Here is a 14,147-nt window from a genome sequence, read left to right as displayed (position 1 = left end):
CACAGCAATAGAAAGTCAATTAGGCCAAGAAGACAATATAATACAAATTGTACACATAAGAGGGAAAATAAGAACATTCATATTTATCTATAAACACAAAAAGAAAACCAGAGAGTACATAAAGCAAACTAATATGAAGTATTCACTTTGAGAGTCACCTTAGGAATCAGGTAGATATGAATTGGGGCCAGACTCCTCATTTGCATCCCTGTGTAGGCTTTTATGAATCATGTGGTTACAACACTTAATCAAAAAATGAGTAAGTCAACTAATGTATTCCCTTTTGCCCCTCTATCTCTAATGTCAAACATATAAACCATCGTAAGTCTCATTAAAACATTACAAAGAAAGTGGAAATCACTTGAACAGGATAATTTTCCTGTATGAGCAAAGCACAAAGTTCAGTTCTCAAGGCTACACTCTGGGAGCTACAAGTAGTATAAATCAAATACAATTCTGAATAAAGAGACTAGGTTTGGAATTTTTCAAAGTTTTTTTTGTCTATATTAATTATTCATAAGCATGGTTCCACTATGACATTTTCATATCTGTACATAATATATTTTGATCACATTCAACCTTCACTATCCTCTCTTGTCCCTTGTTCCTATTCTGCCTGCTCCCAAGAAGTAGTAATCCTCCTGTCTTCAGCTTGTTTTCTCTTTTTTTTTTTTAAGCTCAACCAGTTTGACTGTGATTACTTTGATGAGTGAAGGGTTATTTACAAGAGTATGGACAACTTAACCAGTGGCAACACCACTGACAGAAATGTCTCCCCTTTCTCCATAAACTGCCAGTGAGTTCCTCCTGTTTTCGTTTTTGAAAATGATGAGTTAAAAAAAAGTCAGTCTCTGAAATAGCAATAGCTACTTAATTCTTTTCTTTCATTCTCTTCCTTTTATATTGCTCTTTTTCTTATCTTCTCCCGCCTTCTTGCCATTTATAGAAGGAACAAGATCACAGAACATTTTTATAAAGGCACAGCAGAGCACAGTAAAAGTTAATATTTGAAGGAATGTGTTAGCTAACCTTCATACTTCATAAATACTTTGAAATTTTCTTAAAATCTAAACCAAAAGCTTCTTACCCCAATAAAAAACTTTAAACTAATTTGTAATAGTTGCACAAACTATATTCTGGGCATTATCAAAACAATTATTTCATATGAAAAACATGACCATTTGAAGTTTATATCTGAATACTGACAATATGTATATCTTAGATCATTATCTAATGAGGAATGCACTCATTACCATATATATATATACACTATAGAATTTTTAAGTTATAAAAAGATTAAATTTACACTAAAATGTTTTACAAATCTGAATATGATTTAATCAATATATTGTTTAAAACCAGAATACAATAAGCAAATATTGTAAAATATATGGACTAAGGAATTTCACTGTCTTCTTTTTTGGTTTTTTGAGACAGGGTTTCTCTGTATAGCTGTGACTGTCCTATAGACTAGGCTGGCCTCGAACTCACAGAGATCCGCCTGCCTATGCTTTGCAAGTACTGGGATTAAAGGCATGTGCCACCATGCCCGGCAGAATTTCACTACCTTATAGAACCATTTTGAATATAAACTTTTACCTAAGCACTATGGATATATCCAATATGAGATTTCATACTTATCTCGTTAGAACAAACCATCCTTTACTATAAACCAGTCATTAACATTTTTAGAGATTTTCAAACTTTTTAAAATTAGATCTTAAAAATTTTACCGTCATGTGATTTTTCAGAGGATCCAAAAGATTGAAGTGAATATTACATTTAGGACACGCTCTTGGAAAAGTTGTTCCATTTTTAGATTGATTTGATGAGCAATTTACACCTAAAAATAAATTCAAATCAATTATGAAACAAAAAGCACTTTTCAGGGTTTTTTTTTTAAACGAATTATTTTTAATTATTACTCGGTGTACACACACGTGTACAAGAATGCCACATTTCTGTTGGTGGCTATGGAGCCAGATGAGAATGTCAGGCCTCGTGGAGCTCGAGTTAGCTGGTGTTAGTAGCCACTCAGTGTGGGTGCTGGGGTTCTCTGCAAGAGTTTTAAGGCTCTTTACCAATAAGCCATCAATTCAGCACTTTTTCACTGTAAATAACCACTATTAGTTTCTAAATCTGTAACAATCTGCAAACCTTATCTTTAACTACCACAGTATTTTGTCCTCGTTTACCTTGCGATGTCACCACCTGCAGAGACGACACTGATGGGGGCTTTTCTGGGACTACAGAAGAGGCATCTGCTCCAGGAATACTGTCACTGGCTTTAGGCTTTTTTGGGTTAACACTGCTTATGTCAGAACCAGAAAGACGTTTTGATGAAAATGAACTTTCATTCAAACCTAAAATGATTTAAATAGTGGGGAAAAGATTTTAAAATATTATAAAATACTGCTCATAACTAGTTAAGTCTATGTGTGGGAACTAAAATACATAATTATCAATGATAAAAATTAAATGATAATGCTGGGCATAGTGTCACACACCTTTAATCCCAGTATTTGGGAGGCAGAGGTAGGCAGAGCTCTATGAATCTGAGACCAGCCTGATCTACCTAACCAGTTCCAAGCCAAGCAGGGCTACATAGTAAGACCCTGTCTCAAAAAAAGCAAACAAATTAAATGATACAAACTAAAGAGTATAAAGAAAAAGCATAAAAACTTACGAAGGACTACATTTATTTGATCAATCTGTGAAATTACCTTTCTATGCAAGAACATTCTCAATATGGCTTGAAAAAAAAAACTGTTGAAAGATATTCTGAAGTTCCTAAGAACCAGTAATCTTCAGATGCTTAAATACATTTAAGTTTGTACTACACTCACGCATACAACACACACACACACACACACACACACGCACACGCACACACACACACACAATAATTTGTTCCAAACATTTATAGATTCTAAAATTTCTTTCATTTTTTTTTTTCCAAGACAGAGTTTCTCTGTGAATCCCTAGATGTCCTGGAACTCATTCTGTAGACCTAGCTGGCCATGAACTTGGAGATCTGCCTGCCTCTGCCTCCTGAGTGATGACGGGATTAAAGGCATGCACTATCATGTCCAGCTAAAATTTTATAACTACTTAAAATGCCTAATGTGATATTAGTCCTTTTCCATCTAATGAACAAACTGATCTTTTTATAGCTTGTGACATTACACATTACTGCTACATACAAAATAGAAACTTTTATGCCTGAATAATATTTTACTCACTCAAATGAAAGGGCATATAAGAGCAGGAGTTGTGTCCCATTTTAGGGAATATATTAAAGAGTGCCTGACCAAAAACAAACAAACAAAAAACTCTTCCATTTGATTTACTAGACTTTTGCATGAATCTTTGTTTACATAGAGATTTCATTCTTAAAAATAATTTTCCATTTGAAAAAAAAATCACCATAAAGCTAAAAGATTAAACAGTAGAGTATTAGCAAGAGATTGAGGGGCAGTTAGACTATAACTATGCCAAACAAAGTATTTTTTTTAAATAACACATAATGTAAATTGTACAAAGAACTCCCTAACTGTGTATTAAATAGTCCCATCTGTACATTAAATGTAAAAACAACAAATGTTAAAGATATTCCAGGCATTTAAGTTAGATAACTTGAGTTCAAACCCAGACCTCTGTCAGTTTCTCTTTATGTATTTTTATTTAACTTCTCTGAGTTTCATTTTCCATTTTGTAAAGTACATTATACCTTATTTTACAGTTACTTTAAGGTCAAACAGTGTATTCAAAGAACCTTAAAATACTTGGTACAGCCGGGCGGTGGTGGCGCACGCCTTTAATCCCAGCACTCGGGAGGCAGAGCCAGGTGGATCTCTGTGAGTTCGAGGCCAGCCTGGTCTCCAAAGCGAGTACCAGGAAAGGCGCAAAGCTACACAGAGAAACCCTGTCTCGAAAAACCAAAAAAAAAAAAAAAAAAATACTTGGTACATAGAAAAATAATAAATAACAATTATCATTACTAACAAAACACTTTATACCTTAACTTGCTTTAAAGGGTAAAATTATTCCAAAAGATTTGCCTATTATTATTTTTAATGAGGACAAACTTGCCAAGAAATAAGAATGTTAAACTAGCTCACTTCACTGTTTCATCTTTCAAGACAAAGTAATGATTTTTCTTTATCTTCAAAACACTTGAAGGCTGGGTGGTGGTGGCGCACGCCTTTAATCCCAGCACTTGGGAGGCAGAGCCAAGCGGATCTCTGTGAGTTTGAGGTCAGCCTGGTCTACAGACCAAGATACAGGACAGAGAACAAAACTACACAGAGAAACCCTGTCTTGAAAAAAAAAACAAAACAAAAAACAAAACAAAACAAAAAAACACTTGATCAGAGACAGACACACTGCAGGTACATGAAAAAGATCTCTGGAAGTGTAATCATATTAACATGTTTATGTTACTTGGAAAACAAATGAGTGATAGCATTTTTAATTAATCAAATAATTACAAAACAGACTGGATGGTAAAAATAGATGTCTTCAATGTAAAAATTTAACATGAGAAATCTCAACATTAAATAAAACCACTTTGCATTCATTCCAATCTTTTTTACACTTATTTATCTCTGTGCATATGAGTGAAGGAATGCACAAGTTATGGAATTTCAGTGAAACTCGGAACAATCTGTGAGTCTGTTCTCTCCTTCTACCATGTAGGCTCCAGGGATCAAACTCAAGTTGTCAGACTTGGAAGCAAATGCTTTTACCAACTGAGCCATGTCAACTGGTCCTGCATGTGTTTTAAAGCTGACCCTTTATCTGTTTTGTCAGGCTTGTGCTACTCCCTATCCCCAAACAATTCTAGCGCTGCCAATAAAAAATGCTACTTTCTTTCACAGTCCAACTCAAACCTCATAATCTCCAGACAGTAGTCTGTCAATCACGCTACTGGTATTTGTTATCAAATCCTTTGAACCTTATAAATTTATTTTCACATTTCACTTATTTTGTTTGGGCATCAAAAAAGTCCTGTGTGAACTAGAGCAAGAGTCAAAATGATATCTTCAGGTGCCTTGCTCCAGGTGTGGAGAACTGAATGAATTACAAAAGATAAATGAATAGCCCCATCTCTTAATATGAAAAATTGAAAGTATGAAGAGGTCAACTGATCTGATAAAAATTAAACATTCCTAAGAGCAGAGGTTCAAACCTACAACTTCCTAGTTATCCCACTTAATGAAGTTTCACTCACTGTAGTAGAAAGCTGAGAGGGAGAATAGGAGTCTTTATTGGTTCTTTCTTCCCAGAAGTTTCAAGACTGAAGACTTTTCCTATGAGTAAAGTCTATGAGCTTCCTAATGCCAGATTTAATACAAATATTTTTTTCTCCGTTTCTTTTCGCTTGTACCTATTTTATTAACAAGATATTAGTAAACATTTTAGTAAACTATGTATGTAAGTGACATTCAGAGACGTGTTTATCAAATAAGGTATTTTTAAAATGGAAAAGCACTTTAAGCCCTATTATGAAAAAACAAAGTACAGGAAATCGGGTAAATACCTCATTAATGTATCTAGTAAACAATGTAAACATTCCAAAATACCTTGCACATCTTAGTTAAAATACTTGAATAAATACAAATTGCTACCATTCAAGAATTAACTTGCCTTAATTATGAGGAATTTTCAAAAGACAAAATTCCTCCATGGTACACTAATATATTTTAAATTAATGAAGAATACTTATCATATGCACTAAAGGAACTTTAAATCTTCAATAGGTAAATTTCATTACTCTTGTTAGGGTCCGAGAGAAGCCCCCAAGAAAGACCATCAGTCACATATGCAATCAGCAAGAGCATTTATTATTTCCAACATGCTGGGGTGGCAAATAGCGCCCCAGATGGGAGGTGGCAAGCTTCTTTTAAGTGGAGTTAGGGGAACTCCAGGGAGGAGGGATTAATCTGGTGCTGATTGGTGGAGGAAAGATTAGTCTGGGGGCTGATTGGTGGGAGTGGTTAGGGCCTTGTTGAAGGGAGGATAGGAAAAGCTATCTTTAGCTAGCAGAATGTTAGGAGTTGGGGGGGGGGGCACCTACTGAGTCAGCAGAAGGCTGTGGGACACCTGCTGATTGGTTGCCCCTGAGTTGTGATCTCCCCGAGAACTGCTTGCTCAGCTCCAGCCAGATCCAGTAAATGGAAACTAAGGTCTGGTCCCTGGCAGGGCTTTTAGAAACCTGTCATGGATCTGCTCTGGCTCCACGGCCCTCTCACTCTAAAGACCATTTTTACTATGTTTAAGTTACTAATAATTTGTCTGTTTTGGGGACACAGTCCCACTATGTAGCACAGAATGGCCTTGATATCATTACATAGTCCAGGTTGACCTCAAACTGACAATAATCCTCTGCCACAGCCTCAAATGATGAGATTGCAGGTGTACACCACCACATTCAAGAACTACTTCTTTAATGACCTTTTATTTATGAGAGGAGGGGAGGGCAAAGGAAGGATGGTAGAAACACACATGTGGAGGTCAGAGGACAACTTGCTAGGAGTCAGTTCTCTCATCCCACTATGTGGGTCCCAGCGATGGAGTTCAGGTCATTATGCTTGGAAGCAAGTCCTTTTGCCTGCTGAGTCACGTCACTAGTCTAAAAACTATTTAATTGTGGCCACTTTATAGCACCATAAAGTCATACTTAACTATATACTGAAATCACTTATTGAACTAGAGGCATTAACCTAATTAAGAATTCAATTACAACCATATACCTTTTTACACTAGTGACCACAGAAACTAATTTTTCTTAACAATGTTTATAGTATCTCAAGCTATCTCTAATTCACTGATTTTTTTAAGCATTTTTAAGGTTGAATCCACAGTGGGGGGAAAAAAGAGTACAATGTGGTTTAGTGAAGATTTTACATAAAACTGCCTCAAAAAGACACTAAAAACTATTCACAGCAGTCCATATTACAATATACAAGTACTTTCACACAAAGGTACGGGCTTCAAAACACAACGTTAATTCCATATGGTTATCCATCAACTTTCTTTTAACTATTTTAAAGAAAAAAGTAACGACACCAACCTGCAATAGAAAGTGCTGGTCCCCCTTGGTAATGTGATAATCCTGTATCCTGGGTCAGGTCAAACAGTAACTCTGAAGAGTTATTAGACAGAACTCGTGGAGAGTTTGTTAAATAACCCTGTTAAATCCAAAGAAAGAATATTACATGAACTGGACATAAAACTATTGTTTTAAACACATGTATAAAAGCAATTTAATGACATACCTATATCATTAAGATAAAAACCTTTGATGATTCAACAAGTTAGAAAAACACAAAAGTAGTTGGACAAAATTATCAACTCTCAAAATTGAAAGCAAGCTAACAGAGCTCATTTATTCCTGTGTGCCCAGCTAAAACTGATCACCTAACCTGGGCAGCAAGTTCTAATCCATTCTTTTCAAAGTAAAAGAAATGCAAACTTACTTTATATCTGTAAGACCAACACATGCTTAGAGGTTCTAAAATTGCAATATATCATCAAGAAGTAAATAACAGAACTCAGTAAAAACTCTGCATAAACAAAGGAAAAATGAAAACATAGTGGCATGAATGTAAAAAAATTAAAAGCTTCAGTAACTCTTATATCCAACTCTCAAAAATCACTGTTGAGGGTGAATTTTTTTTTATATGAAATGAATTTCAAGTGATGATTTGGAGAACTTTATAACTATGTAGTCATAAAGAAAAATAATGCATCCTTACTTTTCTAATTGTTCCACAGAAACTTATCCTAAGCCAAGGAATGTCAAATGTCACAGGGAAAAAAACCAAAGCAACTTGGGCCATAGAATGAAGTACCAGTGCCAATCAGAAAGAGATTAGGATAGAAGCAGCTGATAAAATACCTCAGCCCATGTGCCTGCTCCAAGAGTGTTGTAGAATATTATTTTAAGATGTGTTACATTTGTTTATGCTGTGGAACATTTGTTTAATGATGCAAAGATGTGTTGCATTCTTTTATGTTGCATTTAAACCTGTGAAGCTATGTTACTTTGTCTAAAACAACTGACTCAGCTAATAAAGTGCTGAATGGCCAAAAGCAAAGCAGGAGAAAGGATAAGCTGGGCTGGCAGGAAGAGAGAATAAGGAGGAGGAGAAATCTGGGGAGAGAGAGATCTAGGAATGAGAAAATAAAGAGGAGGACATGAGGCACCATCCACATAGCCAGACATGGAATAAAGGAAAGAAAAGATATACAGAAATAGAGAAAGGTAAAAGCCCAGAGGCAAAAGGTAGAAGGGATAGTTAAGAAAAGCTCCCTAGAAATAAGCCAAGCTAAGGCCAGGCATTCATAAAAAAGAATAAGCCTCTGTGTATATTTATTTGGGAGCTGGGTGGCGGGCCCCCCAAAGGGACAAAGAGCCATAGATCAAAGAGTAAAAACAACCAACTACATACACTAGAGTTCAAAGGAATTTTTAGCCAAGCTAACAAAATCTTAAGAGCATAGTAAAAAGTATGAGATGGACTGTAATGTGGTCAAGAATAGAGCAATATAAGTTTCTATGTAACTGTATACATATTCAGTATAATTATGAAGTGGTCAATACAACTAGAGATATAAGCTCCAATACTATATAACAAGTTTACTAATGTATGTGCACACACAAATATAATCCAATATGACTCATAAGGAACAATAATCACTCTGCAAAGTAAGTTCTGACTGATTTTTGGACCTTCCACATGATAAAATGGGTTTTAAGTTAAACAATGCTTAAATATAAAAATGACCCCTCCCATGGGGGAAAAAAAAGTCAGGCACCAAGGTGCACACCTGGAATCCCAGCACTCAGGAAGTGAAAAGAGGAAGATCTGGAATTGAAAGCATTCCTTGGCTACATAGTCAGCTCAAGGATTGCCTGGGCAACCTTGTCTCAAAAAGAGCTGTTTTAACAACAAAAAAATTAAAGGATATATACTGGTTCAAAAACAAAACGCTAAAGACTAATATATTTGATATACCCTCTTTTTTAATTTACTGGACAGAAAAATGCAAATAAAAATATTTAACAATTACAAACTAGTATTGTTTAAAAATGATGTCTACTAAAAAATAACTTACAATGTTTAGTTGTCAGAGTCATGAACAGAAAAGTGTAACTGTAGAAACTATGAAGAGTTAAGAGTAACTGCAAGGTGGACTCAAAAACAAGATCTAAGGACATCAGTAGAAATTTGGTCACATTCTAATTATGAATCTGAAGTTTGGTTAACATTAATTGTTAGTCATAACAGGTAAGATGTTAACATGAGGGAAGCTAGATGAGAAAAATATAGGAACACTCTCCTACCTTTTCTGCAAGACTAATATTAATTTTAATAAAGTTAAAGGAAGGATAATATTCACTATTGGCAAGCTAGGTTATATTTTGGGATGACTTTACATAAACACTTCATCAGTTAATTATAAAAGTCTCGAAAGTGTCCTTTATTCTACTTTCAAGAATTTATGGTAAAGAAAGTTTAACGAAGATTTAACCCTATATTTTCAATAATAGATAAAAAAGTTAAACTCATGAATTATCATATAACCATTACTATCAAGCTTTCGAAAAATAGGACATGTTCCTCATAGACTGTTTAGTGAAAAAGTAAAAGTGCTGACCTGCACAATTTAGCTCCTTATGGCACATAAACTGACTTTATCAATAAATTCTTCTGTCTTTTCTAAACTCCCCTCAGATATGCTTATCTTTCAAAAACATGTAGGTTTTGTTTTGTGCTTATAAATTAAAGGATAATTAAGAATTTCATTTTATTACTAACTTTACTGACATGGGATTGTTATAAGATCATAGGAATAATTTATAATCCTAAAGCAACACCATACTTAGAATTTGAGGCAGACATGAGCATCTGAACCTAAGATGTAGTGTAAAGAAAAATAAAAAATTCATTAATTCCATGACCTAACAGTAACCAAGTACAATCTTACTTCATTAAAGCAAACACTTTCTCCAAATATTTGTACTTTCAAATATTAAATATTCACTTGCTCTGTCAAAAACAAAATGAAAAACCAAAACTCTCTTTAACAAAACTGTAATAGCTATTCCTACTAAACACATCCCTAAAAAGTAACTTATTAAGTATCTTTAGTATTACAAAGAAGGCAACATATTAGTCAACAAATAACTAGCTAAAAAGAATTTTCAAACAGAGACTTTTTAGTGTCTTATGAAAGTTCAGAATAACTAAAAAATGGACTACCTGAAAACTGTTTGCTAAATGCAGTAATAAGATTAAAGCAGATAGTACAATAGAATTAGGATAACCAACATTTATTCAACCACTTAACCTATCAAACTAAAATGTCACATCGTATACATTAAGTTCACCTGCTCGTCACAGTAAATGTATATCGATTAGTTATCACAGTGGTATTAATGAAGACCTAACATTCTTTCCCAATATATAGACAGGAAGGCTCTCAAAACAGCATCATTTGTTACTGATGGTATTGAAAGTATAATCCAAGTCTAAATGAAGACATAAAATTCATACTCAGAGCAGGGCGGTGGTGGCACACACCTTTAATCACAGCACTCGGGAGGCAGATGCAGGTGGATCTCTACAAATTCAAGGCCAATCTGGTCTACAAAGTGAGCTCTAGGACATCCAAGACTAGACAGAAAAATCTTGTCTCAAAAAACTAAAATTAAATAAATAAATAAGTAAATAAATGAAACAAAGTAATTCATACTCAATAGTCATATATCATATTGACTTTATCAATGATATTCATGCCCATTAGTCATACATATTAACTTTATTGATGATATTAACAGTAATATATTCCATACCTGCCTGAAAAGTATTGAGATACGAAGATATTCCATGAAAAATTAAAAATATGACATAAAATGTTAAACTATTAATTATAATTTATTAAATTAAAAATTAAAAACCAATAAAAATAATAATTTATTAAGGCCAATGTAGCTTCCAACATTCATGGGGAAAGCCCCTAAAATAAGACGACTCATTCCAGAACACAAGTCTGTGATTTTAGCTTTGACCACACAGATAACTGAGACTTAAATGTATGATTTCTAGGCACCATACAAACCAACTGGCCAATCTGCTCTTTCCCCACAGGATTCCAGTACAAACCGTCAGTTAAGGTGTCTTCTGTTCACAGACAGGAAACACTCTGAAGTGAAAGGACTCCAGTCTCTTACTTTTCTAGAGCTGAAATGCCACCCTTTGCTGCTTTCTTCCTCAGAGTGGGGTTTGTTTCTCTAACTGTGTTAGTCAGCTTGTCCTTCTCTAGTTTTCTCCTCTAAATGTCGAACAACTAATGACAAGTATAAGAAAACACATTCACTATAACATTTACTGTATTTTTGAAGAACATGAAGAAGAGCCTTTGGAACCTTACAGGATCCAAGATAGAAAGTCAGCAGTCTCTCCCGTTTTTTGTCTAAAGAAGAACTATTACTATTCACTAAGGCAGTACTAACCTAACTTTCCAGCATCAAATTGATCTTAAACATTTAAAAATAACTAAACCCCAAAACACTTTTCACATTGATAAATCTATAAATATTTACCAAACTAGAATTTAAAACAGAAATATATTAAATATTACTTTATTTTTAAATTACATTAAGTGCATTATGGATCAGCATGAGTAGTATTTTTATAAAAATTACTTGCAGATACATAAAAAAAAGTAGTATTTTATATCTCTGCAATTTTTATTTTCACTTTGGGAGCCAGGGTCTCCATTATCCCAGGTTAGCCTCAAATTCACTATGTAGTCAAGGATGGCCTTATACACCTGATCCTCCTGCTTCTACCTCTCCAAGTGTTGGGATTAGTTGTATGTGCTTGAACCCAGAGCTTTGTGTGTACTAGGCAAGCTCTCTTCTCTAATAACTAAGCTAAATGCTCAAAAGAGAATATGGACTCATGACAACATGTAATGGAAAGGAGCATTTCAGTAGTGTGAATTACCACTGTTGATATACTACTTTGATCCTATCAAAACTCATCAGGCAGTACTTTCTTAAAGGTATATCACGATGAAATCCGAAATTTTCATCTGTGAACTTTTGATACCCTGTGCCATTAAAATTGTTAGCCTACAATATACTTTTATTCAGACATTTCAGTAACATAAATACTTTGGTTAGTTACAAACTATTGGTTTCATTAAACTATTTTAAATATTGAAAAAGTTCACTATACATCATCAAAAAAATCCATTTATTTATACCACCCATCAGAAAAGTCTTGAAATACTAGGGAGCTGTCAAGATCAAAATGGCAGATTAAAGATTTCCAACATTTTAATTTTTTTCTTGACAGCTCAAATTTTATCCTTGGTAAGAAAGAACACAACTATCAGCCATTTCCCGTAAATGGAAGGCGCACTATGTTCAATATTGATGAAATTTGTACCAAACTGAGGACTGAATAACTTCATTCTAAAGTGGACTCCATGGTACCATCTCCTGATATTCATATCCTGTATGATTCCCTTCCTTTTAATGTGGCTAGGACAGCTGACTTGATTCTTAACAAAATAATACGGTAAAGATGACAAAGTATATAACATCATTTTATAAACATAATTGTTTCTTAAGACTAAGAAAATCAAGTCAGGCAGTAGTCTCAACACTCGGGAGGCAAGTCTCTGAGTTTGAGGGCAGCCTGGTCTACAGAGTGAGTTCCAGAGGGCTACACAGAGAAAAGCTGACTAAAAACAAAACACCACCACCACCACCACCACCAACAACAACAAAGAACTCTCCCTTACTTTCAGGAGCCAAGTAGTCATGTTGGGAAGACCGACATGGCAGGAATAGTCAAAACCTAGAAGGATCCTGAGACTCACTCTGACAATCTTTTAGGAAACCAATGCTACCAACAAGCATCTGAACTTGGAAGACACTTCCCCAGTAACGCTTTTGATGAGACTGCTTTGAGGACCGATTCTTGAATGGCAGTCCTATTAGGCCCTAAAGCAGAGGATCCAGTTAAGCCACGATCTGCCTCCCACCAACACAAACTGTAAGACTATAAGATAATTAATATATGTTAGTTTATGGCAATATGAGGAAATAATATACCACAACTTGTCAGTCATTATTTCAAGTAAAAATGCATTCAATTAGCCGGGCGGTGGTGGCGCACGCCTTTAATCCCAGCACTCGGGAGGCAGAGCCAGGCGGATCTCTGTGAGTTCGAGGCCAGCCTGGGCTACCAAGTGACTCCCAGGAAAGGCGCAAAGCTGCACAGAGAAACCCTGTCTCGAAAAACCAAAAAAAAAAAAAAAAAAATGCATTCAATTAAAATGCATCAGGTATTTCAGCTTGCTAATCACGCTAATGCTTTTCCTAAAGACAATCATCAAGATATTTCAGACACAGAAATGCTTTATGTACACTACTCACTTCGCCACACAGAACATTTAAAAAGACACATATTCAAGGGTATAGTTAACAAAATAACATGTTTAATACATTGCAAAACTTTGTTGAAAAACTGGCTATAACTGGAGTACTTCACTGGGCGTGCATGGTGAGTGGCTAACCCGCAAACTTTGGTGCAGATGAGTGCTTTTTTTGACTCACAATAAGCCATCAGCAGTTTGGTCAGCATTGTTTTTGTGTCGTCAATGCAAATGTCAAACAGTGAAAAAGAAAGTGTCTTCAATTACCTTGACAATGGTGTTGAAATCAAACACCTGAAAGTGTCTTAAGGAACCCTCTAGAATTGCACACCATCCTTAGAACTGCTGAGCTGAGGCAATACTTCCATTTTTCAAACTATACACTCATATACAATATATACACATGTATATATATGCATATACAGATAAACTATGGATTAGCCTATACTGAGATCCGAGATCTACTCAGCTATGAGTCCTGAGTGAATCATTTAATCACTATAAACCTCAGTATTTATTTAACTATAAAATGGAGGAAGTAACAATACCTGCTTCCTAGGTATATTTAAGAATTAAATGAGATTATGTATGGCATTTAGTACAAATATTTGTCTATTAGTAGCTTAATAAATTTAATTATTACCATTATCTATTACTTTTTACTAAAGATTTTTAACTAAAATATG

The 14,147-nt window shown here is 34.7% G+C and overlaps 1 protein-coding gene across 4 annotated transcripts in view; it reads right to left on the bottom strand.

Moving 5' to 3' along the window:
* Positions 1-14,147, bottom strand: part of Znf280d (zinc finger protein 280D) — an 88,220-nt gene that overhangs the window by 50,302 nt on the left and 23,771 nt on the right. For all 4 annotated transcript variants that reach the window (XM_052713913.1, XM_052713902.1, XM_052713924.1 and 1 more), the window contains 3 exons: positions 7,076-7,193; positions 2,196-2,363; positions 1,734-1,843 (listed from right to left, as the gene is read on the bottom strand). In XM_052713913.1, the coding sequence (XP_052569873.1) occupies positions 1,734-1,843; positions 2,196-2,363; positions 7,076-7,193 (396 nt within the window). The remainder of the gene's footprint in view (positions 1-1,733; positions 1,844-2,195; positions 2,364-7,075; positions 7,194-14,147) is intronic.

Source organism: Peromyscus californicus, unplaced genomic scaffold (genome assembly GCF_007827085.1).
Source record: "Peromyscus californicus insignis strain IS unplaced genomic scaffold, ASM782708v3 Scaffold_11__1_contigs__length_118956290, whole genome shotgun sequence".
Lineage (NCBI taxonomy): Eukaryota > Metazoa > Chordata > Mammalia > Rodentia > Cricetidae > Peromyscus > Peromyscus californicus.
This window is presented reverse-complemented; position numbering and strand designations above follow the sequence as displayed.